Raw genomic sequence first — 26,189 nt, 5'->3', positions numbered from 1 at the left:
TTGACGCAGGTGGTTATCCACATCGGCCAAAATACCGTCGTGCTCGAGATTCAGAGACATGATCCGGAAGGCAATGCTCCTTGCAACTGTCCGGTGCTTATGACGACAGGGTTATATTTCAAGTCCTAGGACAAGTAGCATGACTTCCGTAGTATCAGTAACAGACTAACAGTTCCCAACTTGCTATTTATGAAATATAGATCCACAGATTGCCGTCCTCTAGCCACTAAGTTACTGACTGATATTCGATATTAATAAGTAGGGGAATCTAGGCTGTCTCAAGGAAGCGTGATCATTCGTACGGAGCAGTATTAATCCGTACTCCGTACAGTGTACCGTAGTATGTAAAACCTAACCGCGGCTAAAACAGCCTCCGAGTCCCATGACCACGTTGCCGCCTTCTGAGGCTTTTAACCCATCTCGATCAACCAATCCTTCGCGTTGAATTTCCCGCAACCCCGGATTTCTTTTTTCTCTTTTCTTTTTTCTCTTTTCTTTTTTCTCTTTTCTTTTTTTCACTTACAGGTGGTCCATGCGTAGTACGTATGCTCCCTCGTCATCACCGATGGTTTAGATCCCACCAATTTCAAATCCTTAGCTGCGGCGAAATTAAGACTTGGACTTGGCTATAATGCGTTTTCTGGACTCTGCTATTCGGCCGCTTAGCATACAACCAGGCGCCGGGATCTGATCAGGCCTAGGGAGTACTTGGGAAGTTATGACGAGTCATTTTTCATTTTTTTATGCTTCGAGAGCTGGCTCGATCACGTGGCATATAGTTTGGTATTTATGCTTGCCGAGTAAGTTCTCTCAAAGTAAAAAATCAGCCTACGTCAGGGGAAGTGGAACACGCGCTGACCGGAAGAAGCAATTTCGCCGTGGTCACCTGGAAAGCAGCACCAATAGAAGCCTGCGGAAAGAGACGGGACTCGAGGATAGAAGCTTTTTCCCATCCCGAAGCAGCAGCTGACCGTAAGACAACTTTTGTTTCTAGAATTTGAGATTCTGGGGAATGCCCCCCACTAATGCCGAGACCTGGAGAAGGCGCCGCGCTCTGATTCGTGGGGCTGCGTCCAAGCGCGCCACTATTACTGTATGCAGCCTAGTCCCAATAAAATCCGTCCGCTCAGAAGCAACGTACTCTGTACAGTTCTTCAGCTTTTTGACTGCCTTTTTCAGATTGACCAGTAACGTACGACTATACGGTTATCCGGATGTGTCTTTTGTCCAGCCCTAAGTCCTGGTGTGCGCAGATAATTCAGTCCACGTTCCGTAAGACAACAAATGGGATCGGTATCTGTCGGCTTTCTGTCATTGATCTATTGAATCTATCAAAAAGTAAGGGAAGGGGAAAAAAAAAGAAAAGAAAAAAGAAAAGGAAAAAACTACAAGATTGGCCTCAGGCGATAACTTTATCGAAATAACTCCATCCACTACGGAGTATGTACTGTGTACAACCGCGTACGTTGTACTGTGCTAGCTTGCGATTAACTAGTCCTTCTTTGGTATACTACTACCTTATTATTGGCTAGCGTGTATAGTTCGTATTCGATAATTTCAGAACAAAAGCAAAGTCGCCTGCTTTGAAATGATGAATAAGAATGTCATCAGCCGCTTGATATCTCCCCCCATAACACTCATCGATGCTACTTATTCCTAGCGAAAGCCATATAATCCTTGCCTATAGCATACCGTTTCTGTAAGCGTGCGTACGGCTTGATTCGGCGTTGTGGTCGGTACTGATCGCCATTCGTGCCGAGTCTGCGCGAGCTCCACGGCGATTGGGCCGTGGGACTGTCGGCCTGGTATCATGGGGGAGGACGAGACTTCAATCAAGAACCCAATACAATAGTGTCCAGCAGTCCGAAACTCTCAGTAGTTACGCAACAGCTGTCGGATCCCATCTCTTTAGTGCAATGATGCATTGTGTGGACTTGTGCCTGTACTTGAACAATGTTCCTGATAGAGGCGCCGTTCTCTAGCACGTTCACCGGGGTGGAGTCAGTGAGTGGATGGCCATGCATGTTTGGTCTCGGTGTTTTCGCCAGCCAATACAAAAGTACAGCATAATTACCACTAACGCATACACTAGTAATACCGTAATACCGTAATACAGACATTGCAGGACCGAATGAAGCGCATCTGCGCTTTTTCGGCATAGCGTCCACTGGCTTTCCCCAGCATTGTGGGTCTTGCGAGCAAGATAAGCGTGGCTTTTGGCCATTCAGAATGCACTTTGTCGTGCGTCTAACTCTGTAGCCGCAGTCGTGGCTGTCTCGGATGGATGGGGCGTCTACACGGTGGATTTGATTGAACCCTGTGCACTGGATTTCCGTACAAGCATACATTTCCATTCGCAGGCCAACTGCTGTTTCGAGTTAGTCCAGTTTACCAGTACCGTAATTTACGACCAGCACTGACTAATTGGCATCGGGAAAGTCCTTTGGTGCAACTTACCGTGCACGACCACAGACCTCTATCTCTCCAGCCATCGCCATCATTATCGCCATCGCAAGCGCTGTGTCGATACTTTTTTTTTTTTCCCCCCTCGGGATTTTATAGCTTATACAGCTAGCACAAGGCCTATCTGAAAAGAATACTTACCTTGTCGCATGGTGATTGTGAGCTTGTAGAGCTAGCTCCTTCTACCAAACAGACGCCTCTCATTTGTCAAACTACATACTCGCTACTTCCCCCGTGTTACTGCGGCGAGAGAAGGACGAATGAGTACGACAAGCCAGCAGATTATTGTCGAACAATACGTGCGCTTTTCTAACCATCCCAAATTCCTGCTTACAGGAATTAAGTACCATTCCGAGCGATATTTTGAAATCAACTGATTTCCATTCCTTTGGCCAGACCGTCGTTGTAGCTGGTCCCGATCAAGGCAACAACGGGACCGTATACATCACCACCATCGTGCTTGCCAATTTTCAGACCAGGACCGTGTTCTGCTTGAGTCACTTTTGTCACTTTGACTATCTTCCGATTGCTATCGCTATCCCTACCAATATTATATTATAACAGCCCATCTCCAAAATACGACCCACCAATCGAGTGTATGCGTGGAGAAAGTGGTTAGTTAGACCACCCTGATACCTGTCTCACTGTTCCTCATCTTGCCACCTCTTGTTGAATGGAACAACGAAATAGTGGAGGAGCGCACCAGATCTCTATTCCCGTTTCCATGTCGCTCACTGCTTGCACTCAACTCCCCAGCGTTTTCTCGGTATTAACGCTTCTTCTCATAGATTGATTGGAAAGACCGCCATATAAAACTCCTGCAACATATTTTCTCAGGTCAACGACGACATAGCCTTCATTGGGAAGCCCCGCTGACTTTGACAACGGTTTACTCTTTATCACTGCAATATGTTGGGAGAAGTTATGGTCGCACAAGACCCAACATCAATCGCGCATGGCGACGATCTACTTTCCATTCGCGAAATGCCCGGAGAAACAACTGGTAAGTTAACTCGGTCAACGTGTGCAGGATCTTTCGTTGACCCTGCCATGTGTTGGGACCCCCCGCCAAGCATTTCCTACTTGTCTTTTCCTAACCAGATATGCCATCAGCAGAAGAAACGAAGAAACCCGATACCAAGCCGAACGGCACATCTTCTAATGGACCACAACCGAAGACAGACAAACCACGGCCACACGGGTGCACTACTTGTGGTCGCTCGTTTGCTCGCCTCGAACATCTCAAGCGCCATGAACGGTCTCATACAAAGGAAAAGCCATTCGAATGCCCGGAATGCTCCCGTTGTTTTGCACGCCGCGACTTGTTGCTGCGACATCAACAGAAACTGCACATGACTGCTGCGCCTTCTCGCCCACGAAATGCGCGTCGCGAGAGCACCGGCACTGCAGGGTCTGGGACGAATCGAGTCCGGAAGAATTCTGTCGCTGGCGGCACATCAACTAGCATGCGGCCGAGGGCGAACACTATTAGCCATATCGATAACGGGGCTTTAGGTGTGATCAACGCCGCTAATGCAAATGTCACAAGGCCAGCACTTCAATCGGGTCACTCGTTTCATTCAAGTCTAAGCTCAGCACCTGGCGTTCCAAACTTCGAGACTCGTGGGTACTCCTCTGTGCATCTGCCAGCGAACGGCCTGCCGAAGTTAGAGACTAGTGGGATACCTGTGGATCTCACTGGTGGACTCAGAACGGCACCTGTTTACGGTAGTTTTGACCTTAGTCTTGGTGATAACTTCTTCGGGGGAGGAGGGGGAAGCACGATCAACCCGGCTCAACTTCATTTCGGGAACTCGCCACAATTTGGTCATGATATCCCCCCATCCCCTTTCCATCAGAACTTCCATCCGCTAGCTTCCGTTCCGGATACAATGCTAGATGAAGAGAACAATTTCGACTGGGTCAATGGGTTTGATGCCACCCTTCCATTAGGCCCCGTGAGTGATTCAGCCATTGAGGAGTCATCTCCGTCTGCAATGAGCACCGAGTCCCAAAGTCGCACCAGTGACCCCATGCTTGAAGCTTCAGCTCAAATTGCTTCACCTAACGGCTGGCAAACGCAATTTGCCACGTCGCAATCAGCACCATTTGCAATGGACTTTTCTTCTCCGTTCCAAGAACTGGGTTTTCCTGCGACCGTGGACACGATCTCTCCCAAGTCCTTGATGACTCCAATTCAGTTCACAGACCCGTTTGCGCCTAACCAGCCCGTGACTCCAGTGAGCCAATCGATGGTGGGAAACCATTCGCAGAGTATGTTTTCATCTTCCATGGTAGCGGACCGTGAATCTCCTAATCCTTTCAACGTGCCTTTCGCCAGTAGTCCCTTACCAACTTCCATTCCCACAACAGCGCCAGACGCATTTTCAGACAGAGCCAATAGGCCGACATCATTAACCGGCATACCGCAATCCAGTGGAACGTTACGTCGAGAGTCTTCTCAACTCAGCAACGGAACATCTTACAATCGTGATACTGCGTCTCGCCCCAGTGCTGGCCTCAATGGCTCCTACTTTCTACCAAACTCTTTCGACTTGCAGCGGTATATCCAGGCGTACATCAATTACTTCCATCCACATCTCCCGTTCCTTCACATTCCTACTCTTGATCTTCAGAATTCCGATCTCACCAATAATCTACGTACCGCGAGTGGCCACCTCAACCTTAGTTCAACGGGTGTTGCCGGGGGTGGCGGTTGTCTCCTTCTGTCCATGGCTGCAATGGGAGCTCTGTACGAATACGACATGGCCGTGTCCAAGGATCTTTTTGAATCGGCAAAGAAGATGATTCAACTATACTTGGAAGAGAGACGCAAGGCCGACATGTCAGCCGCTCTCAGTCGGAATCATTCAAGCCGTGACAATCCCGTTCATAACACGCCATTATGGCTGGTTCAGGCTATGCTATTGAACGTTATCTATGGCCACACCTGTGGTGACAAGACCTCCGCAGATATTGCTAGTACGCACTGTGCTGCTTTGGTGAGCCTTGCACGCGCAGCTGAGTTGACGCGCCATGTCAATGCAGAGCAACTTCCTCAGGACTATCTCAACAGCGGTAACAAGCAAAGCAATGGGAGCCCTGATAGTGGTGTGTCGGAGCAGAATTCGCAAGCGCCAAACCCGCCTAAGGAACGAAAAGACTGGTTGGACTGGAAGATTGTAGAGGAGCGAAAACGAACGCTTTTTGCCATCTTTACATTGTCTAGTCTACTCGTCTCTGCTTACAACCATGCACCCACATTGACGAATTCTGAGATCCGCCTTGATCTCCCGTGCGAAGAGGACCTTTGGGCTGCAGAATCCCCCCAAGCGTGGAGGAAAATGGGTGGCGCAACAGCGTCAAAGAAGGGGATTTCATTTTCTTCGGCTTTGGCTTTACTCCTTACCGCAAGCCAGCGAGCCAAATTTGTAAATCAGCCTAGTCAGGCCTTTGGGTCCACCCTCCGAGTGGAAGACCTACCTCAGAGTGATTTGAAGCCTAGCACCTTTGGGTGTTTAGTCCTCATTCACGCATTGCACAATTACATTTGGGAAACACGTCAAAGGCACATGGGACGCCAGTGGACATCACAAGAGACTGATGCTATGCAAGCACATATCGAGCCGGCTTTACGTTCTTGGCAAGCAGCTTGGGCCAGCAATCCATTGCACAGTCTAGAACGTCCAAATCCGTACGGAGCTGGGCCGCTATCTGCTGACAGTATTCCATTGCTGGATCTAGCCTACGTTAGGTTGTTTGTTAATTTAGGTCGCTCGAAGGAAGCATTTTGGGAACGCGACTGGAATGCAATGTCAGATGAACTCGCTCGTGGTGCGGAGATCATCCAACATGCCGACGATGGTGGAATCGACACATACAGTTCAGGAAACATTGATCTGCTACGAAGAGACTCTATCGCCGATCTTGGTGTTGGGGAACTTCGTCTGTCTGCTCAATTGAACCAGGAACAATCTTCCTCTCATCTGTCACGACGGTATAGGCCAAATCAATCGAAGCGGGAACGTCATTTGCGGAAAGCCGCATTTTATGCAGCCGACTCGCTATGTATGTCAGATCGCTTAGGAAACACGTTTGCCGAATGGACTTCACGCGAATTACCCTTGCAGTGCGCAATGTGTTCATTCGATTGCGCCCAAGTTCTAGCTGAGTGGATTGCGACCGTTCAAGAACGTGTTGGACCGTACATGGGGGTTCTTGGACGTGACGAGGTCGATTTCAGTCAAGTTCCTGGAATTATGCTATTAGAAGAAGAGGACTGCAAACTGATTGATAAAATCAAGGAGATCCTGGGAAGCAGTGAGGCAAAGTTACAGCGAGAGGCTCAGAATGCCGGCAGTTCTCCAGCATTCAACATACTTCAACGTCTACCCAGTGCAATTGAAGGTGGTTACGGTAGTAAGGTTTTGATGACTACAGCCTATCTTCTTGATCGCGCTGCAGTTTGGCCAAGTAAGTATTACGCAGATGATGATGTGTTATGATTCACTAACATGTTACCAGTTACGAAACTAATGGCTCGGTCCTTGGAAACACAAGCCTCGCGGATGAAGGAACGCGCAGAGAATTCTGTGATGATTGAAAACTGAGTCTTTTTTTCTTTTACTACATCACGACCGTTCAATATCACTACGACTGCATTATACAAAACATACCTGCTTTTCTTGTTCTCACTTATGATCCGTTCTCCTTGGAACGCCCCTATATTGGATTATCTTCATCGATACGATACCCATAGACGGATGATGCTGACACGAGACCAAGATACACTATTGGCCGAGCAAAACACGGATTCGAATTCAGCATCATATATTTTGGACTTTTCTTCTGGTTTCATATCCTTCCTTGTGTGTGCACGTATATACTTGAAAAAATCTTACTTGCTATTCTAGTCATTCTGTCGGTGCCTTGCCTTTATTGAACTTTCTATTTCACGGGAGGATGTACAAATTGGAGCCGATCTTGCACGTTTTCATGTTCTCCTATATATGAGTTTGGAAGGGAACATCTTCATCTTGCCATTTGGTTTGCATTTGTGGTGTATTTCGTGGTTAATCTATATATGTCTGAGATCTTGCATTTTGCTTGTAGTTTTGGATGACTCTACCCAATTATCTCCACCTGGAACTCTAACTATGGCATAAATGCAGGTTTCAAATGAAGGCAGTCAGACGCCAAGTAAGTATACTTATTTGAAGGTAAGAACATATGATAGATAGGAAAGATACCTAACGACCTGGGAAATGTAGATGTCAACAGACTCGCAAAACATCATCGCTGAACCGTGTCCCTAATCACTTGACCTGACTCCCTCTGGACTTATATCCGCACAAAACAAAAACCCAAATTTTACAAGTGTATCCTAACAACAGAATAATCCGGCACGGCCTGTCTCTGCAAATACGCAATCTCTCTCTTGGTCCTCTGCTTAACCTCACCAGTTGATTTCTGAATCTTGGTCCGACTAACTTCCGAATCGGGCGTGTTGAGTGATAATGGAAGCATTTTCCCGTCTTCTTCGCCTGCTTTGGGGAATGTGTATGTTTCCCAGAGTTTGCCATAAGGGTCGTATTCGCGGTTGATGCGGGCGCGGGTACCGTCGTTGATGATTGTGGTGTATTCCCCGTTATTGATGTCTTTGGCGTCCATGGTGATGGTAGCCGTTGTAGTTTCAGGGGCGGTGGAAGAGGCTTTGGTGGTGGTAGATTTTGATACTCGAGTACCGTAACGGATAAACTCGCCTACGATACCCTTCATATATGCTGCTTCCTCGATACCGGCCAATGCGGCGGAGATTTCGGATTGCATATGTGAAATCATTTCAGCTTCATTGACGGCTGCACCCGCAAATTCCACGGCAGAGATCCAGCCTGATGGTCCAATCGCATCTACACTGGCATTCATCAAGTCAATGATTGCTTTGAGAGATAGCGGAGGCGCGGCTTTGATGGCCTCTAGGGGGATAGGTGGTTCTTCGGTAAAGCGTGCTGTGTATCCGCCAGTGGCGAGAGAGACACGGAGATGATGGACAATTGCGAGAGTGTCTGTATTGGATAGCGTTGAACGTAGGCATGAGACTATTTGGTTCGTTGGGTAGTCGTGTAATCGGGATAGTGTCAAATTGAGCCCTATGAATGCATCCTCCAAGGAAGCTTCCGTGGGAGACGAAGGAGCGAATTTCTGCTGTGTTTCGTCCGTGGTCATCTCACCACCCGGAATACCTGTTATGGTCATTGTCGCTGATTGATCCAGTGCCATTGAACGCGCCCGAGCTTCGTCGAGAAAGATCTTCAAAGCGCGTGCAAGCTCCTCTCGATCAAGTGAAACTGGCCCAGTCAAGACCATAGTAAGAGCTTTCAGCGACTTGTCGCACTCCGCGAGAGCGCGTACCAATGCGCCAGGCTCGAATGGGGGAAGGACTTGGGGTCTGTTGGCCCGACGGACTGCAATGTTGACTTGATTCACAGACATCTGTCCAATTTTCACCAACCACCTGCAAGTCTTTTCGGGCCACACAGCAACCTCCAGTGTCGGAGAAGCATTTTTCAAATTTCCAAAATCATGTTGTCGTACAGTAAAAATCTGGGAAAGAATGGGGGTGATTTGTTCCGGGTGAACAGCTGTTGGTGCTTGACTTTCTACCGAAGGACCAAAGTATCCAACAACGGCTTGATCAAAAGAAACAACATCTTTTGCCTTGGATGCCTTTTCAAGTTCGCTCTTGAAAGCATTCCATTTGTGAACTTCTTGGGTAGATTTGAGACCGAGTAAGACAGCTGGGTCATTGACGCTTGCAGAAGATGAGTTAACACCACGTCCAATGGCATCTATAAGTAAGCCGTCACGTTGACGTTTGATGGATGTTCCTCGTATGGAATGTGTCGATGACAAGTCGAAGGCTTGAAGTGTATTTTCCTTAATAGCCAATGCAATGCCTAGTTTGGCAAAATACCCTACAAACTTCGTGACTGTCTTGGAATCATACTTTCCAAGCGACTTGTTGGCTGAAAGCTCACGTAGGGTTATACTGCGCTGAATGGATGAGTAGTGCGTGTCGTATAAAGCGATGAGCGACTTCCCAGCACCAATGACGGAGTTGGGTGAGATACGCATAATAGAAGAGAAGTCTTCATCCGCAAGGATCAGGCTGGACGTGCATGATGGTGGATATTGAGAAAGATCGTAGTTCACGTATCCATGTCGGAATGACAGACCCAATCCTGCAGATCCGGGATGGAAAGTCCACTGTATCTCCTCGGCATCGGGTTGTGATCCATCAATTTTATGTAGTTCTACAGTTTCAAGCTGTTGCAGTTCGTTCGAGCTTGTAACCTCAGCACCAGACGTAACGGAGAACATATGGACTTTGGCAGCGTGCGAGCTACCTGCTTGAGTAACGAGCAAAAGTACTGGTGGAATGTTGTTTGCTGATATGGAGACGTCTCCAACAGCTAATGTAGCAAGATCGGGACGCCTTCTGAACAATGCTCTCTTGGCATCATCGTGGTCGACAAGAAAAGCAGCCACAATTCCATTATCGAGTCCTGCTGGTTTAACGCTCCATTTTTCAGTTTCCAGATCAGATGTAAGCCTTCTTATCGATCCGTCTTTGTGCACTACGAGTACATCAAATGAATCTTTTGAAGAACTGCTTTCGCTCGACGAGCCGGGAATGATGCCCACAAAGATGACAGGGCTTCGCGAACCCTTCAAAGCATATGAAGCAGACGTTATAACAGGCGCAGATGTTGATCCTGATACAATCTCTTCGAAAAAGCCTTTGATCTGATTTTGCGGTCGTCCGACAGCGCAATAAGTATATCTTTTTACCGCTGATGACTGCTTGTCTCTCAAACGTATAGAGATTGGGCAACAAGAAAATTCGGACTGCGGGGGTACAGCATACGACGTGACAAGTTTGGGATATTGCACCTGATTTTGAATTAGTGAATGAGACTTCTGGACAAAGACAATTTCCCTTACATTGTATACGTTGACACCTTCGCCGTCGACAGCGACAGCGATTTCATATCTTTTCCTCTTCTTTGATTCGGCGAGACTGAAAACTTCACCGACCTGCGTTTTCCCAGTGGCAGCTTGGAGCGGTCGGGGCAATTGAGTCAAGACTGAAGGCGCCGGAAGATCCATGGCTGTCTTTTGCAACAAGAAGTATAAAGAACCTTGCTGCTTGATCTCTTCCTGTTGCTTTCGAGATGCTCACTTTATCCAGAAAAAAAAATCAACGGATTTGAGTTACGCCGGCTTCTAGACCCACTATAAAATGAGCTAACCATATTTGGTATAATGCGAAGGGCACCTTCCAGCTCCACCACTCGTCGCGGTGACGCGCTTTCCGCTTTTCGCGTTTATCAATTTATCTCTTCTCAGACACTTCAACATTTACTCGACCAGGTGGCACTTCAAGAGTTATTATATGACGACTTTCATTTCTCTATAAACATTAACCTCCGTGAATTCTCATCCTCAGTCCGCTGACTTGGAACCGATTTCTCGGCATGTGCAAGCTCAATGTCGACTACCGTTGTGCATAGGGTCATGGACCACGGAGAACAGCAGAAAGTCCACCCTTTCTTCGGGAGTTGTGAGAACATATGACTATTCAATTGACACCATCTTCTTTCTAACATTGTCTTTCTGTAGTCAGAAAAACAAGCAAGACACCAGATCCAGCATCTTTACATTCAGTTAACGAGACAACGACAGATCATTCCGCAGCTCACAAGCAAACACCTAGTCCTAGGGCCCAACAACTATACAATGGACCAAAGCCAGAGGATAATACTCTTGAGGAAGATCCTAACACCGAAAGGCGAAAACGGGTGAAGACATCCACACCAGTGGCGGCGCTCGAAGTCGATGAACCAACACGAACCCGATCTGAAAACACTCCGGTGCCTAGAGATCAACCGTCACTGCCTCCCAGGAAATTGTTGAAACTCAATGCTAATGGAAAATTATTGAGCTCGCCGCCTGCTCAAAAAGTCGAGGCCGTTGCAAATAGGAAAGCTGAGGAAAGACGAAAATCGAGCCGCAAAAGAAATGACACTAAGAGAATTGTCATCAAATATGAAAAGGGATCGGAAATTGGAAAGAGAATTGGCGGCATAATCAATGGCAGAGAACGATATACTGCTTCCCAAAAGCCGGCTGCAGAAGACAATACGACGATCAAGACTAGTACGAAGCCCCCAAAGGCCACCCATCCTTTTTTCTTGTCCAAGAAACCTGCAACCAAAGCTTCAATAGAGGCCTCGCTACCCACAGTAGCCTCGGAGAGTCAGCAGAACTCCGCAAAAAGTATTGCCTCTATTCAGTCTTCTACCAAAAATACGTTCTCCCGATCACTTTTCACCAAACATCCTGAACCAGTCCCGCCTGTATGGCCTCCTAGAGACCTTGTTCATGTACGAGGGGTAGCACATGAAGTTCGCGACAAGTTTGAAGAAACGAACTTCAGCCAAAAGAAAAACAAGCAACGCACTGTGCAAATTGATGATGCCGAGAACATTTTACTTTACGAGTCTCAAAAAGCTCGGAGCGAGATGCAATTCCAAATGTCAGAGTCAAACGAGCCTGTTCTCCGTGTTCCGCTCCGTTGTACTATTAGCGGACAGACGCTACGAAAGAGTATGAAAAGCAAAGTATTGCATAGCGCTGAGTCCAGATCCAAACAAGGGTCCGGCTATCTAGGGGAAGAAGGGAGAGCTCATCCATGTATTGCCAAGCTTTACGCTTCTATTGCAACATCCACAACATCATTTGATAGTGGGGTTTGCGACACGGTGCAATGGGCACAAAAGTATACCCCAAAATGTGCTGAAGATGTGCTTCAAGCTGGCCCTGAAGCCCGGATGTTACGTGACTGGCTTAAAAATCTTACGGTGTCTTCAGTGGGCACCGGAGATATGTCCTCAGATACGAACAAAAAGAAATCCTCGGGAGGCCACAAGTCCAAGAAACGCAAAACCGCGGACAAGCTTGAGGGTTTCATTGTATCTAGTGAGGATGAAGCTTCCGAAATGGACGAACTTGAAGACTCGGAGGAAGACGAGCTGGCTGGTAGAGTGACTGTGTCATCAAAGCGCACTGTCATTCGAGTTGGTGATTCTATAGGGAAATTCAAAAAAGGAGAGAAGGGGCGTTTGACAAATGCGGTCCTGATTAGTGGTCCTCATGGCTGTGGCAAGTCAGCGTCGGTCTATGCTGTAGCCAAGGAACTAGATTTTGAGGTCTTCGAAATCAATAGCGGTACTCGACGCAGTGCCAAAGATATTTTGGAACGTGTCGGTGATATGACGCAAAACCATCTTGTTCGACTGGAAGGAAAGGAAGAAGAATCCGACACTAACATTCATACTACAGGCCTTGGGTCGCCCGATGCAAGACAAAATACCGTGAATATGTTCTTCAAACCGGCCGCTCAGTCTAAAGCAAAGGACAATCGAAGCAAATTGAAAGGAAATGCAAAAAGAGAGAATTCTCAGGAGACTTCGACCACGCCATCTCGTTCACAAAAACAATCTCTCGTACTCTTAGAAGAAGTTGATGTTTTGTTCGAAGAGGACAAACAATTCTGGATTGGAATACTGGCGCTTATTGAACAGTCTAAACGTCCTGTGATCATGACATGCAATAATGAGGGCCTCGTTCCTCTACATGAACTCTCTTTGCATGCGATATTCCGATATCGCGCACCGCCGCCAAGTCTTGCCATTGACTATATGCTACTTATTGCTGCAAATGAAGGTCATATGCTGAGCCGCGAAGCTGTAAGCAGCCTCTACTCAGCTTTGCGTCAAGACCTTCGAAGGTCTATTATGCAATTGGATTTTTGGTGTCAAATGGCCGTTGGTAGCCAAAAATGCGGAATTGATTGGATCCTCGACCGATGGCCAATTGGATCTGATATTGACTCTCACGGTAATAAACTCAAAGTGATAAGTCTGCATACATATCAATGTTGTATGGGCTGGTTCAGTCGTGACATTGCCTTAGTCGACAAGAGCTTGGTAAAAGACTCCGAGCTGTTACTCGAAGGGTTGGATTGGTGGCAGCTTGACATTGACGCAGCAGATGAAGATGTGTGGTGGACCAATTATCTTTCTCAACCTCGCCAGCATCAAAAGCGTATTGATCAATTGCAGGACGTGATGACACTGGCCGACAGTCACAGTGCCTTCGATGTCCTTTCCCGCAATTGGTCATTAGATCAGAACAAGGTAAGGACGTATTCAACTCCACTAGCAACAACGACTAATTGGTGTAGGATAATCTCGACACCACTATCCTTGACATCTCCACGAAAGAGAAAGCCAACTTTCAGGAAGACTACCCATTATTAGTTGCGGATTGCAAGTCTGACTATACAGGTCTTTCGTCTGATATTGGATCGACAGCATACGCGTTGATGCGGCGTATAACACTGGGCGAAAACTCACAAGACGACTCTTTGACTACTGATCGTGTCTTGGCAAGGCAGTCCGAGTCGAAATCTACACCCTTCTTGTCCACGACCTACTACGATGCCTTTGAACCCATGATGCGAGCACCCGATTTGGTTCCACAAGCCACTGGCCGTATAGCTCCTTCATTCGAAAACGGTGTCTCTGCGATAGCTGAAGACATAGCCCCGTACATCCGGTCTATAACGGCATATGACCTGCGCCTTGAGCGCTATAGAGCCGAATTGAGTGGGCTTACGTCGTCAGGGTCAACGAAAAGAAAAGCGAGAACCACTAGAGCTAGTCGAGCCGCGCTCGAGGGAGGGAGTAAATCTCATACTCGCAGAGAGAGATGGTTTCCAGTCGATGCGAACCCTAAACGGATCCTCGCCACTGGTTCCAAGAGTTGGGAGGACGCACTTGCTCAAACAGGTAATCTTATCGTCTTTCCAGCTCTGTCGCGAACCAGGGAGAACACTCTTACGGAATCGGATGACTCTCAGAGCACGGATGCTGAGGGTGAGAACACACCAGGGCAACTACTAACAGAATGAGAGACTAATGGCAGGGGAGCGACTGTCAATTCCTGGGGATCTCTTGTCATATATACATATATCTGTTGCCTACTTAACTTACAAATGTTTTCAAGACCCTTAACCTATCTATAACTATATTAGTGTAGTTATATAATCCTAGGAGTGATTTGGAGTACGGAGGGAACGACAAGAACGTTTTCACTCAGTTATTCTCCTCAAAATGACAAACCTCTATAATCTATTGTAGCGAAGTTGCTTGGGCATTGCATTGTCTTGAGGCAGCGTTTTCAAGCAAGAATGTAACGCGGAGTCCAGACCACGAATGATAGAGGTCGTCAAGGCGCCCGGAAACGCCAAGGCGCTAATAGACTGGCAGTCTCGGTCCGTAGTGGGTACTCGCTAGTCCCATAAGGGAAAGACGTGTAATATAAACCTTTCACTAGTACTGGGGCGCTGTCTCAGTCCGGTTACTTTAGTAATTTATGGCGTTTTGTCTTGTAACGGATAACGAGGCATACGGTCAGTCACATGATTTAATATTTCTGATTGGCTCGTACTCCGAGCATTGGGCACTCGTCACGTGGAGCCTTCTGTTGTTGCTGCGGACTCCCCCCGTCTCAATAATCAAGGCAGTCTGTCTGTCATGCATCAGACACGTTGACTGTTCTGCTTCACTTCCCAGAGACCTGTTCCGGCGCTTGACTCAGCGGTCATATATAATCGATTCTTCATATCTCGTGGCATTGTACTTAAAATCACGCTGCGGTACGCATTTCATTAAGCGAGAGCGTCTTGTCCCGGTCCGACACCCAACACTATCTGTTCAAGCATAGTATTCGCGCCCTTGAGTTTTTCGTATTCATATCTTGCCGTCAATACCTCTTGTTCTATGTTCTCGATTAGCCGTGCGCGTACGTGACCAAAAGAAGAGCGACCGGCATCAATTACCGTTTGTTTCACATTTCGCATCGCTTCATAGCTGGTGTCATTGGGACTTGGCTGGTTGGCGACATCAACAACTTGCTAGAAGTTAATTCTTTATCGAGACTTGTTAACGGCACAATACTTGTTGGTCTACTGCTTGGGTTCGCACCATATTGTTACTGCTTTGATTAGTGGAGGTACCAGGAGCGCCGCGCTTGCGGCTCAATCTATCATTCCAACTCATATCTGTTCTAAGAGACGCAATCCACAAAGCACCCAAGATGTCGTTATTGAAGACGCAATTTCATGATGATTCGGATGCGGACGACGAATACGAGCGCAGCCTTGCGTCTCCTCATTTGCCTACAGATTCCGAGATATCACCCACCGATTCCGATTCTATATCTACGGAGCATACGCCTACAACATACGGGAATATGGGAGATGATCATAGCTCTCTGCGGTCAACAATAACTGACTGGACGGCAGAGGAATGTGCAGACTTCGTGGTTGGTTTAGGTCTTCGGCAATATCGCGCAGCTTTCATAGGTTTGTGATTTGTTTCAGATTTGTTCCTTGATTCATATCTAACAAGGGTGGCGATATAGAGAATGAAATAGTTGGTGAAGCACTGATAGCCCTCAAGCATGAGGAGCTGAAAGAAATGGGCATTAGCAGTGCAGGGCACAGATTAACAATCTTGAAAAGTGTTTACGAGACAAAGGTGAAACAGGGAGTTGCTATTGATCCAGACCACTATATTGCACCATGTAAGTTCTGAAATATTTCGAGTCAATCTATAGAAGCCTCAACTAATCAACTATACAGCCGCCGACCACAATCTGCATGAATCGGCTACATATGGAGATATCACACGACTGGCGCAGACGATACGGGCACGAGATGAAAGGTTAAGCGTTGTCGAGGCAGAATTGAGAAGGGTATCAGAGGATTACCGAAGATTGCGGGAAGAGCTTCTTCCCATATTCAAGTTGGCTAAGGATCGCTCACAACCGTTGCCCTACCAGCCTCCCGTCCAGTCGGGGACGACATCGAGTCCGGAGATATATCACGATGCATCATCTATCATGTCGCCGAGTAACCTCCGCAACGAGTCTTCAGCATTGGGTAGGTCGCTTTCTAGAAGGGTCTACAATGGAGTCACAACCCCTCAAAGCAACAATTCTCCTACACACATACCACCATCGATCCATGAAGGGCGCCCTTACAACGATGGTGCTAACATCGATCCTTCTGCGGCAGCTATGGCGGCGTCTACACATCTGACGGCCTCGATGAACGGCGGCGCTCAAACGTCGCCCGGTATACCATCCCCAACGTCACCCGGACAATTTGGGCAGCAACAACAACAAACCCTTGGCCCTCGCTCGTATGTTAGAGATAATAGCAAAAGCTCAGCAGCCTCGATTCGACCGGGATACGAACATGAAGAAGCACCTCAACCAAACCCGACACCGGTCCCAACACCGACGCCCAGCGCAAGTTCACGATCCGAGTCAAGAAACACAGATTCCTCAGCTCCCAGCGTCGAAATCTTCAAATCATTTAGGGTGTCGATGGACGATCCATGCCATAAAGTACTACCTGCCGCTTTGAAAAAATACAACATCAACGCAGATTGGCGACAATATGCTCTATATATAGTCTACGGTGATCAAGAGAGATGTCTGGCACTGGACGAGAAACCATTAATTCTCTTCAAACAACTAGACCGAGAAGGACGAAAACCGATGTTTATGCTTCGCAAATCTGCGCCAAGCGACGGCACAGCAGCCTCGTATCCTGGATCAGGGGGCTCGGCACCTAATAGTGCTGTATTCGATGGGAAGAATAAGAGTACGGTACCTGGAGGTGTTTTGTGAATTTGACTTTTGTTCTCTGGATGGAATATGATATGAAGAATGTAGAATAGCTTGCATTGTCTGCCTATCTGTCGTCTATCATTCTAAAACTTCACTTCCTTGATTGATATTCTGATATTCTTCAGTCTTAGCCTGCCATTTCTGATTGAGGTGGTCGAGGATAGAAAATGGATCGAACCACTACGGAGCAAGTGTTACCTAGCCGCAAAATTATTGATATGTATGGATATGAATAACAATATCATATCATCTAAACAATTGTTAAAACCCCCGAATCGACAAGGACAAGATGATAACATCATCAATGTTTAAGGCTAGTCAATAACAACGACAAAAGCCAAACCCAAAAGTAAAATAGGCGCTCCTTACAATGAATATTAGACAAGAAAGTAACATGCAATACTATGTATAAGATGTAATGCGGTATGTATGTACCCTGAAAACCAATCATATGTATAGAATGCAGAACAAGGTATAAGAAAGAAAATCATCTCAACGTTTACCAAACATCACTTTCAATGTCTTCCACGTTCTCCGCCCCAGGATATTCTATGCCGATTGCCGTGACTGTATGGATTCCTCGAGGATCCGTTACCATTACCATTGCCGTTCTCCGATATCCCACTAGTGCCTCTAGACGGACGAGTACCATCCGCAAACTGAATCGAGCTTGGAGCAGGCCGTGTTTCTTCGACTTCCTCATCCTCTGCATCTTCCTCATTGACGATAGGCACCCGAACAACTGCAGGTCTTGGTCTACGAGGTACACCACTGAGTTCGGCTTCTTCGTCATCATTCTCATCGTCTGAATCGTCTATTTCACCCAATGCGGCGAGACGGCGTTTTCGTTCTGCGGGTGTTTCGCCTGTGTCGTACTGAGAAGGGGCACTGCGTCCGGTGATGCCAGAGGCGGCTTTCCGTACAGAGGGAGGGATACGTTCCGTGCCGTCGTCTTCGGAGTCATTTTCTTCTTCGTGCGAAGCGGATACAGGCTCGTCTTCTCCCGCGAGTCGTCGACGACGTTCTTGAGCGTTCCCGGAAAACTGTGCTAATGCACCTGCGACATCATGTGTTGGAATATCACGGACAGACTCAGATTCGCTATCGCTTTCACCAGACTCTTCTTCAGATACAGGGTCTCCGAGCATGGTTGTAGGGTATGTTTGAGAGTCTTCCTTGGCCTTTTCTTCAACTGTATCTTGTACAGCCGCCTCGTGCCTGGCGACTTGTTTCACGGCCGGTGGAGCATCAGACTTCTCAACCAGGTTGCGACGTGCTTTGGGATCTAATTTGCTAATCTCTTTGATGAAGTCTTGCTTGCTCATTCGTCTTCCCTTCACACCCACTCCTTTGCTTTCAAGAGCGGGATCATGAGCAACGGTGAATCGCAGACCGTCGTCCAGATCGAGGTCATCTCTGCGACCAGTTTTTTGTGAAGCTTTTGACGATTCTCCCTCTCTCTTTCCAACCCAAGTACCCATTCTGGTTAGACCTCGTCGTACCTGAGACTCAGTAGCTTGAGCTGCTGGAACATCTGCACTCTTTCCAGCTGAAGGGATAGTGTATTTCTTGATGACTTCTCCATCTTCATCTTCGACAATGATAGTGTCTCCAAACTGATAAGCGTGGGCAGATTGACGGGGCGGTTTTGCAGGCTTGGTCGTGGAAGGCCCTGCTTCTGTAGATGGCTCTTTTCCTCCCCAACCACCCCAGTTACCGAAAAGGTGACGGAAGGAGCGGCCTGGGTGGAAAGCGGTCTGTTCGACTTCTTTCTGTATTTCCTCTCCTTCTGTCTTTTCGTGAGGGTGACTCTTGGACTTGGCGAACTCTCCAGATTTGTCGGCTTGAAGCTTCTTGTGTTGTTCCAATATATGTTGTCGCTGCTCCTCCGGAGACTCGTGTGTGATATCCTCAGTTCTGAGAACATTTCCTTCCTCGTCTTCAACAATAAGGTGGTTGCCTTCTTGATAGACTTCGATCTCGGGTTCTCGGCCGTATCTATCGCGCTCCGCTCGCGGTGGTGAACCTTCTCGTTCAATGCGGTCCCTTTCTGCACGTTCCTCTTCACTCACAGGCGATGGTTCTTCGGGCGCCGTAGGTTTCTCGTCGGTGGGAGATGTGACATCTGGACGTCGTGCTGGCATGATGGCTGACTGGCTGATAGGTCCTCCAGCGTTGGTCATTCGCTTACGTCGTCTCTTTGGTCGTAGACTCTGTGGACGCCGACCCTCATCTTCTCCTTCCTTGACACGACGGAGGAAGTTTCCAGGCACACCGATAGGTGGTAACATTCCCGGAGGATATTCTTGTTCGTTAGAACCTTCAGAGTCCGCCTTTCGGAGGGATAAAGAGCTTCTTGACATGGATTGGACGCGCGGAAGTCGATTCATCCAAGACGGGCCCTCATCATTCGCAGTAGTATACGACAATGTAATGGTCAAAGTATTGATGCGTTTCCCAAGAGTGAAAACAGCAATTGAAGATCCATGCACAATAATCGATGCGATAACAAGGAAAGTGGTGATTGGCCAGATCAGCTGTACAATCAAATAATTCTCTTCGCCGGGACGAGGCATATCGGCCAGTGCTTGAGGTTCCGTGCTATCGTGTTCAAGCTCTGCTCGGGCCAGAATCGCAGCGAATATTGCACCGACACCTATCGGTCCGAAATGGCCAGCAAAGAGTGCCTCCCGCCATGTTTTTATATCCGGTATGATCGGCTTCAAAGCCATCATGATGGGGATCCGTCGGAAAAAGATAACAAGTATAGCGATGACAACGAGTCTCCAGGGAACCATACCAAGATCGGGCATATTATAAGAACTCCAGGGTATAATCGAACCAAAGTAAACAAAATACGCAAGATTGAGAAGCAAGTCAATGACGTTGGAAACGTGCGATTCTTCAGTTTTGGCGGTAAACCAACCGTCGTTACTGAATCCCACCCCAGCGGCGAATCCAATCAGAAGATCATCCATACCCAGGGTACTACCTGAACCAGCGCAGAATAAAGCCAGGACAAAATAGAACACCAGGAAGCTCTCCCGATCGATTAGATTCTTCTTTTCCGCAAACTTGATCATATGACGGGCGATGTACCCGACAAGAAAGCCATACACAGCACCAGCAACACATTCGTAGAGAATGGTATTGCAGATCCAGTGCAAAGCGACTTCATGAGGTACGTGCCGATACTTGATAATGCTCAAAGAAAGATAGATGAACGGAAACGCCATTCCATCGTTACAGCCAGATTCGGCGGAAAGAACATCTCGCAAATGCTTGGGCACGCGTTTGGCGAATTTACCTTTACCGACGACTGAGGACGCCAGAACAGGATCGGTGGCAGTGACACATGCAGCGCATGCTAAGCTTTCAAGCCAGGACAAAGGTGGAATCAGCCACCAGATGAAAAGGCTCGTTATAAGCCATCCATACGTCATGACTGGGACAAGCAGAAAGAAGACGGAGCGCCAGTGTCTTTCCATATAGGATTTGGGCAATTCAACTCCGACGGCGAAACATTGTACGACCAAGACAATGCGCGAGCATTCCAGCGTTATCTTATCCACATTTCCCCAGGTGTCCGGACTAAAGAGATTCGCCGCATACGGGCCAAATATAATACCGCAAAGCGTAGCAACTGTAGCTTCGCCGATGTAGAGCTTCTCCTTCACGAAAAGCGAGCAAAGCATGAACAGACTGGTGAAACCTCCCAGAATGATGTAAGCCCAGTGAGGTTTGTCTACTGACAGCTGGTCCCACGCCATGTTGTCCTGTCTGATCTGATTCGGAAGACGACAGCGAAAGGACTGCCAATTGCGGATCTCTATTAAGGGATCAAGCGAATGCCGAGTCTATCGAATTACTCGTACGCTGCTTTATCGGGTTTGACAGGGACGAACTCCAAGTTTAGGCGTGACCTCCGTTTCCAGTTGATGCTCTTATGCATATCTGTAGCTCACAGCCACTGAATCACGATACTACGCTTGTTGGAGATGATACTGCCCACACGAACATGAGTTAGCGCTTTAATTCAAAGAAGAGACGTGATCGTAGAAAACATAAGAGCAGAATCCGAAGGAAAGAAGAGCCCAAGAGGCCCAAGGCAGCGGAATCAGTGCGGCTGATGCGGGAAGGGAACAATGACCAAGGAAAGATAAAGACTTGGGAGGATACAGCGTACCAGAAATATGCCTGTTTCATGCCAATGCTCGCATTGACTGTTGTCTGGTGCGAGGTTGGATCTGTCGTCTTGGAGTTCTTGGTCTGAGTCGAAGTGGGGCGTACAAGAGGTGAGAATAGATAGCTGATGATATCTCCGAGAAATCACGGGCAGGCGCAAGGCATATTATTCTCCGGACGGACAATTGATTGCCGTATATATCGATAGGAAAATTACTATGTTGTGCAGGATAGCACTCGCACGGAGTAGTGTGATTGTCCTCAAAATTGAGAGACGAAGTAATCAATCAATTAAGAGAAGAGAAGATGACGAAGGAAAGAAAAAGTTCGGCACTGGCCAAGCCTTGGCGGGTCCAGTGATACGCCACTGGATTACTCTGAACTTGAGTGTAGATGGACAGTGAGATAGTTATTGATCTGTTCATTTATATTCTGATCGTGTCTGCCAGAAGCGGAAGTGGAGATATTCTTTTATTTTCTTTTCCCTGGATACATCGCCTTCCTCCAGTCCAGAATGTAATGTGTAATATTTCGTGTAATCGGTACGGTAAGCCACGCGTAAAATTACTGCAAGCGGGCTGGGCGGATATCGGATGACCGGGGCCAGCCTGCCAAGAGCGGAGCTTTTCTAACAATGGAAAATAATCAACGCCTAAACAATCCGGTCTGCGCAGCAGAAAGGACTCGAAGTTCCCTGCAAGAGCATGAGATCGTGACACTGCAGAAGAAAAAAAAGATTCATAAACGAACTACTTTACGCACTGCCGTACTACATCGCCTGTTATACACATCGTCCAAGTGTTCTTACCTTGCATGGGCCATGCGGCGATTGGGATCCTCCAATGATCTATTCATTCCCCGGACACCTAATCTCGGTTAGGGGTTACACCATACTCTCCGTATTCAGGCGTTCCGGGGTCTTGTTTAGCATGGCAGCCACACGCGCTAGGACTCCCTGGCTTCCCTAAGAGCCGCCGTGATACATACACTTAACTTACTTCGAGGGCATTGTTTCTATCTTCAAGACTGGAATGTGAAATTAACGTTCGGCTGGTGTGTGTATATCGAATCGACAATACGATGCATCGCCTGCTCGCTATAATGAACAAAACGATCTACACGGAAAGACACCCAACCCTTTCGCCGGCTTCTTATTGTCAAATTGCGAAGATATAGACTTATCTAGGTACGTGGTCAAAAAAGGAAACTGATATATCAGCTTTTGCCAGCACACTCTCGTGACTTTCTAGAATCCCATTGCGGCTACAGCGGCTAAGTCCTAACTACATGACCAACCGCATACGACGTGCTAGAACAACTGCTTCAATTCCTGCCTGTCGGTCAACTGTCGGAGTCCTACTGCATTGCTGATTGGTATATGCTAAAAATCATGTGTCTCGTGCTCTTCAGATTTTGACGTCTGGACTGTTCTACGGCTATGTTTTCATTATGTGCATGCGTCGGCGTGCCCTAAGTTGACTACTCCGCAGATCTACATGCTTGTGCTTGTATCTCCAAGGTGCAAAGGCCTCGTTCCTATAGGTACAGTCTAGACTCGTATTGAAAATGACTAATATCTCAAGTGCCGAGGTATGCATACGAACTATACGTAGTAAGATTAGAGCCCAAGCACAGGGTAGACAGAAACAAGCTTGTTTCGTCTAGATAAGTACATGAGGACCTAACTAGGTAGCGACCAAGTCTCAGCAATCAAACGGCACAGTGTTCCGGGCAGCTTGAAGAAAGATCACGAGAACTGAATCGGATGAGCCAATCAAGGGAAAACACAAGAATATCAATCACAACTGCACCCGTTGCACGACAAATATGACAGTAAATATCTTGATAAAATCGAGAGAAAAAGCCATTATCTGGTATTGTATGGACCACTGGGCGCCCCAAACAAGGCTTGACGACAGTGAGAAAAAAGCAGGAAAGCAAACATATATCCAATGACATTCAAAACAACCAATAGCAATTCAACAACCAAAAACAGGCCTGCATTGCAAAGCAAGAGGACAACAAAGACGACAAATGAGAAGCGTGGTATATGTATGCATCAAGCTGCGGTATGACCCTTTCAACATAAGAAAGCCCATTATATTTAGAGAAAATCGATTGGTTACTCTCCAGTCGGCATTCCTTCTACCTCTTCACTTAGTCCCCGCCAATTATCGGCCTGAAGCTCTGCATATTTGACTCGCTCCTGACTCCAGTCCTGATGCAGACGGCTGATATGGTATTGGCTGTGTTGGAAGTAAAGAAGCTCGTCACGAATGCATTCTTTGATGAAAACGCCGCGCGCGTGTTGCTGTACAATGGACTCTTTATCCTATTCCAAAAATTAGCTTGATTGTAAACGAAGGCATCCTGCAAGGTAATTGCCTACCTTGAAAATAGATTCTTCAATCTTCTCAATCTCTCCCGGCTTAACCGTTCCTTGAGGACGACTCCTCAAATCCTGTAATTTCCTCTCATTGGTCTCAATACGCTTTTCGAGTTGAGGAATGTTATCCTTTGCAAGACGATCCCTCCTATCGAACAGATCTCGCATGCTAACGACGCAGTCTCGCTGTTGTTTGAGGTCTTCGAGTACTCCGTCGGTCCACGCTCGTGCCTCGTCTTCTAGCAGACTCTGACTCACGGAGAGATGTCTTGCGGTTGCATTGATTCCTTCGTTCAGTAACGGCACATCATTCGTGTCCACGGCGTACGTATTCTTGGTAGCTTCGGTCAGAGACTGCAGAGCCAACGAAAATCGAAGATGATCCGCCGCTAAACCCTCATTGCGTTTCGCCAATCGCTCAAGTAATGCACAAAGATTGATAAATATTTCAGCTGAACGCTTGACGCCCGACCGGACGGTATCAAATGTCTCATTTAGAGTTGATGGTAATGAATCTTCGAGGTCAGGAGGTAATGTTTTGCCCGCAAACTCTTCTTGTACAGATATGGTCGCCTGCTTGCGCCATACCGATAATTCCTGAAATAGACTCAGTAAAACATGAAACGACAAGTGCTGAAGGCTGACTCACCGTAGGAACAGTCAAAAACATAACCACCAATTGCTCCTGATTCAAGACCGGATGTCTCACAAGAGCATTAGTAAACCGAACCAATCCACGACGACGCTTCTCAAGAAACGAATTTGAGTCCGCTGAAAGATGAGTACCATTGACTTTGATCAGAAAAAAGGAACTGTGAGCTGAATCTTAGGTTATAAGGGTAAGGTTCTTTGACGTACCTGCAACTCTCTTAGGAGGAAGAAGTGGCAATTGCCGGAATGGATATCGCTTGTGTAGACAATCGAGTAACCAGACAAAGTCACTATAACGTCTTACTACCGAGCTCCCTCGACGAGCGGACTTTACTTCGTAATTGCGATGCTGGAACATGAAGAGGCCTTCTTTTTCGGGTAATAATGTCACTGTTACAACCTCTTCTGCCCCTGGACCAGTCACTCGGCCACCTCCAAGAGATCGACCTTGAGGGTCGATGCCTTCTTGAGCATTACCCGGTTGTGGAAAGGCTTCAAATCCTGGTTGAGCGGTCGAGCCGAATGGAGCTGTTTGAGACGTGTTATTATATCCACCCCACCCTGACCCGGAGCTACTAGGAGGACCCTGTCCGTTCGATTGGACTGTACTTTGTGACTCGTTTGCAGTTGCAGCGGAGGTGGCAGTACCCCAGCCATTTGTAGACGAACGGACACTGCCGAAGCCATTGAGCGTGGACTCATGGGTAGATATATGACTGTGTCCACGGTGAAGATCCGGACTGCCCCAGGGATCTGCTTCTGGTGTACCAAATGATGTTTGTCGCGGTCGTGCGTGGACAGGCTGTTGTTGTGATCCGGGTTGTTGCGTCTCTCCTGGTTGCTGTGTGGTGGACGCGGGTTCGGCATTGGAGTGTCGCAGTTCGTCGAGATACGATATTTTAGGCTGGGGTAGTTCTAGCTTCACATCAGTATATTCTACATGTCAAACACCCGTTTTGTAAGACAAACGTACTGTTCCGCCGTTCATCCACAGCATCAAACGTAATCTCCTCACCCTCTTGAGCCAGACCTATCAAAGCCAGCAAGACATTGAATTCATTCCGACCCAATCCTTCAGACGACGCTTCCTGGCCTCCAGGTAGCACCAGATTAAGAATTTTAGCCTGATTCGCCGCAGTCAATCCACTGCTCGCAAGGATCTGTCGAGTTGTCGTAAGCCCGACCCCGGCGCCGCCTCGACCACTAGAATCCAGAACCAAGTCAAAACCATTTATATAACTATCCGGCACGTCCGACGCAGGAAGAAGGTTTTTGACCAAGTTCTGGCGCCCGCCTCTCTTAGGCGTGGGCATGTCCCATGGTGAGTCGCCGCCGTGATTATCGTCGGCAAAGAGCGCTGATCCGGACTGGCTGTGTGATGGCTCGTCATCGAAAAGGGAGGATTTGGATAGGCGAGAGGGATTGACTTCTGTAGATGTCTCGTCGGGCGACGTGCCGAAGAGCGACATGCTGGCTGAAGGCTGCTTGTTGTATTGTGTTTTGTTGCTCGCAGAGGTCTGCCTGCGTCACCGGTGGAGCGGGAGTTGGTCGCGACTTATCAAAACCAATGCGCAACTCCGATAATCTCGTCGGCTCTGTAAAATTGACTGTATGTGAGCATAAAAGATGGAAGAAACCTGCCAGAGAGGCGAACCTACACGGAATGACCCAGTTCAAT

General features: G+C 47.6%; 6 protein-coding genes across 7 annotated transcripts, besides 2 other annotated features; 3 read left to right on the top strand and 3 right to left on the bottom strand.

The window, feature by feature from the left end:
* Window positions 1–463: 463 nt before the first annotated feature.
* Window positions 464–516: a sequence feature (A-rich).
* Window positions 517–1,351: 835 nt separating this feature from the next.
* Window positions 1,352–1,385: a microsatellite.
* Window positions 1,386–3,372: 1,987 nt separating this feature from the next.
* Window positions 3,373–7,563, top strand: TSTA_063340 (C2H2 transcription factor (AmdX), putative; the record flags this gene model as incomplete). The annotated part of the gene is made up of 3 exons (XM_002340199.1): window positions 3,373–3,466; window positions 3,565–6,936; window positions 6,988–7,563. The coding sequence occupies 3 exons, from the start codon at window positions 3,373–3,375 to the stop codon at window positions 7,071–7,073; spliced, it is 3,552 nt and encodes a 1,183-aa protein (XP_002340240.1). The 3' UTR covers window positions 7,074–7,563.
* A 174-nt stretch (window positions 7,564–7,737) lies between these two features.
* Window positions 7,738–10,632, bottom strand: TSTA_063330 (uncharacterized protein; the record flags this gene model as incomplete). Its single annotated transcript, XM_002340198.1, has 2 exons — window positions 7,738–10,416; window positions 10,468–10,632. The coding sequence occupies 2 exons, from the start codon at window positions 10,630–10,632 to the stop codon at window positions 7,834–7,836; spliced, it is 2,748 nt and encodes a 915-aa protein (XP_002340239.1). The 3' UTR covers window positions 7,738–7,833.
* A 381-nt stretch (window positions 10,633–11,013) lies between these two features.
* On the top strand, window positions 11,014–14,522 carry TSTA_063320 (uncharacterized protein; the record flags this gene model as incomplete). The annotated part of the gene is made up of 3 exons (XM_002340197.1): window positions 11,014–11,086; window positions 11,146–13,724; window positions 13,772–14,522. 3 exons carry the CDS (start codon window positions 11,014–11,016, stop codon window positions 14,498–14,500), a joined length of 3,381 nt encoding a protein of 1,126 aa, XP_002340238.1. The 3' UTR covers window positions 14,501–14,522.
* A 1,057-nt stretch (window positions 14,523–15,579) lies between these two features.
* TSTA_063310 (MAPKKK cascade protein kinase regulator Ste50) lies at window positions 15,580–17,420 on the top strand. Its single transcript, XM_002340196.1, has 3 exons — window positions 15,580–15,955; window positions 16,015–16,176; window positions 16,235–17,420. Exons 1-3 carry the CDS (start codon window positions 15,688–15,690, stop codon window positions 17,287–17,289), a joined length of 1,485 nt encoding a protein of 494 aa, XP_002340237.1. The 5' UTR covers window positions 15,580–15,687; the 3' UTR covers window positions 17,290–17,420.
* Window positions 17,421–17,487: 67 nt separating this feature from the next.
* On the bottom strand, window positions 17,488–21,059 carry TSTA_063300 (sodium/hydrogen antiporter, putative; the record flags this gene model as incomplete). Its single annotated transcript, XM_002340195.1, has 1 exon — window positions 17,488–21,059. One exon carries the CDS (start codon window positions 21,057–21,059, stop codon window positions 17,805–17,807), a length of 3,255 nt encoding a protein of 1,084 aa, XP_002340236.1. The 3' UTR covers window positions 17,488–17,804.
* Window positions 21,060–23,104: 2,045 nt separating this feature from the next.
* TSTA_063290 (sorting nexin Mvp1) lies at window positions 23,105–25,980 on the bottom strand (the record flags this gene model as incomplete). Of its 2 annotated transcripts, none has more annotated exons than XM_002340194.1 (5): window positions 23,105–23,806; window positions 23,864–24,457; window positions 24,510–24,652; window positions 24,719–25,426; window positions 25,485–25,980. In XM_002340194.1, 5 exons carry the CDS (start codon window positions 25,978–25,980, stop codon window positions 23,597–23,599), a joined length of 2,151 nt encoding a protein of 716 aa, XP_002340235.1. In that variant the 3' UTR covers window positions 23,105–23,596. The 2 variants fall into 2 exon arrangements, with proteins under 2 accessions (XP_002340235.1, XP_002340234.1); XM_002340193.1 differs by having other exon boundaries at window positions 24,510–24,631.
* Window positions 25,981–26,189: the final 209 nt, after the last annotated feature.

Source organism: Talaromyces stipitatus, genomic scaffold (genome assembly GCF_000003125.1).
Source record: "Talaromyces stipitatus ATCC 10500 scf_1105507295523 genomic scaffold, whole genome shotgun sequence".
Lineage (NCBI taxonomy): Eukaryota > Fungi > Ascomycota > Eurotiomycetes > Eurotiales > Trichocomaceae > Talaromyces > Talaromyces stipitatus.
The sequence above is the reverse complement of the archived record's forward strand: the minus strand, read 5'-3'. Positions and strand labels throughout refer to the sequence as shown.

Bases quoted from the DNA above. Each gene is read 5' to 3' on its own strand.
- TSTA_063310 (XM_002340196.1), top strand. From the start codon at position 15,688: ATGTCGTTATTGAAGACGCAATTTCATGATGATTCGGATGCGGACGAC. The intron at 15,956-16,014 runs GTTTGTGATTTG...GTGGCGATATAG, and splicing joins ATATCGCGCAGCTTTCATAG to AGAATGAAATAGTTGGTGAA. The intron at 16,177-16,234 runs GTAAGTTCTGAA...TCAACTATACAG, and splicing joins AGACCACTATATTGCACCAT to CCGCCGACCACAATCTGCAT.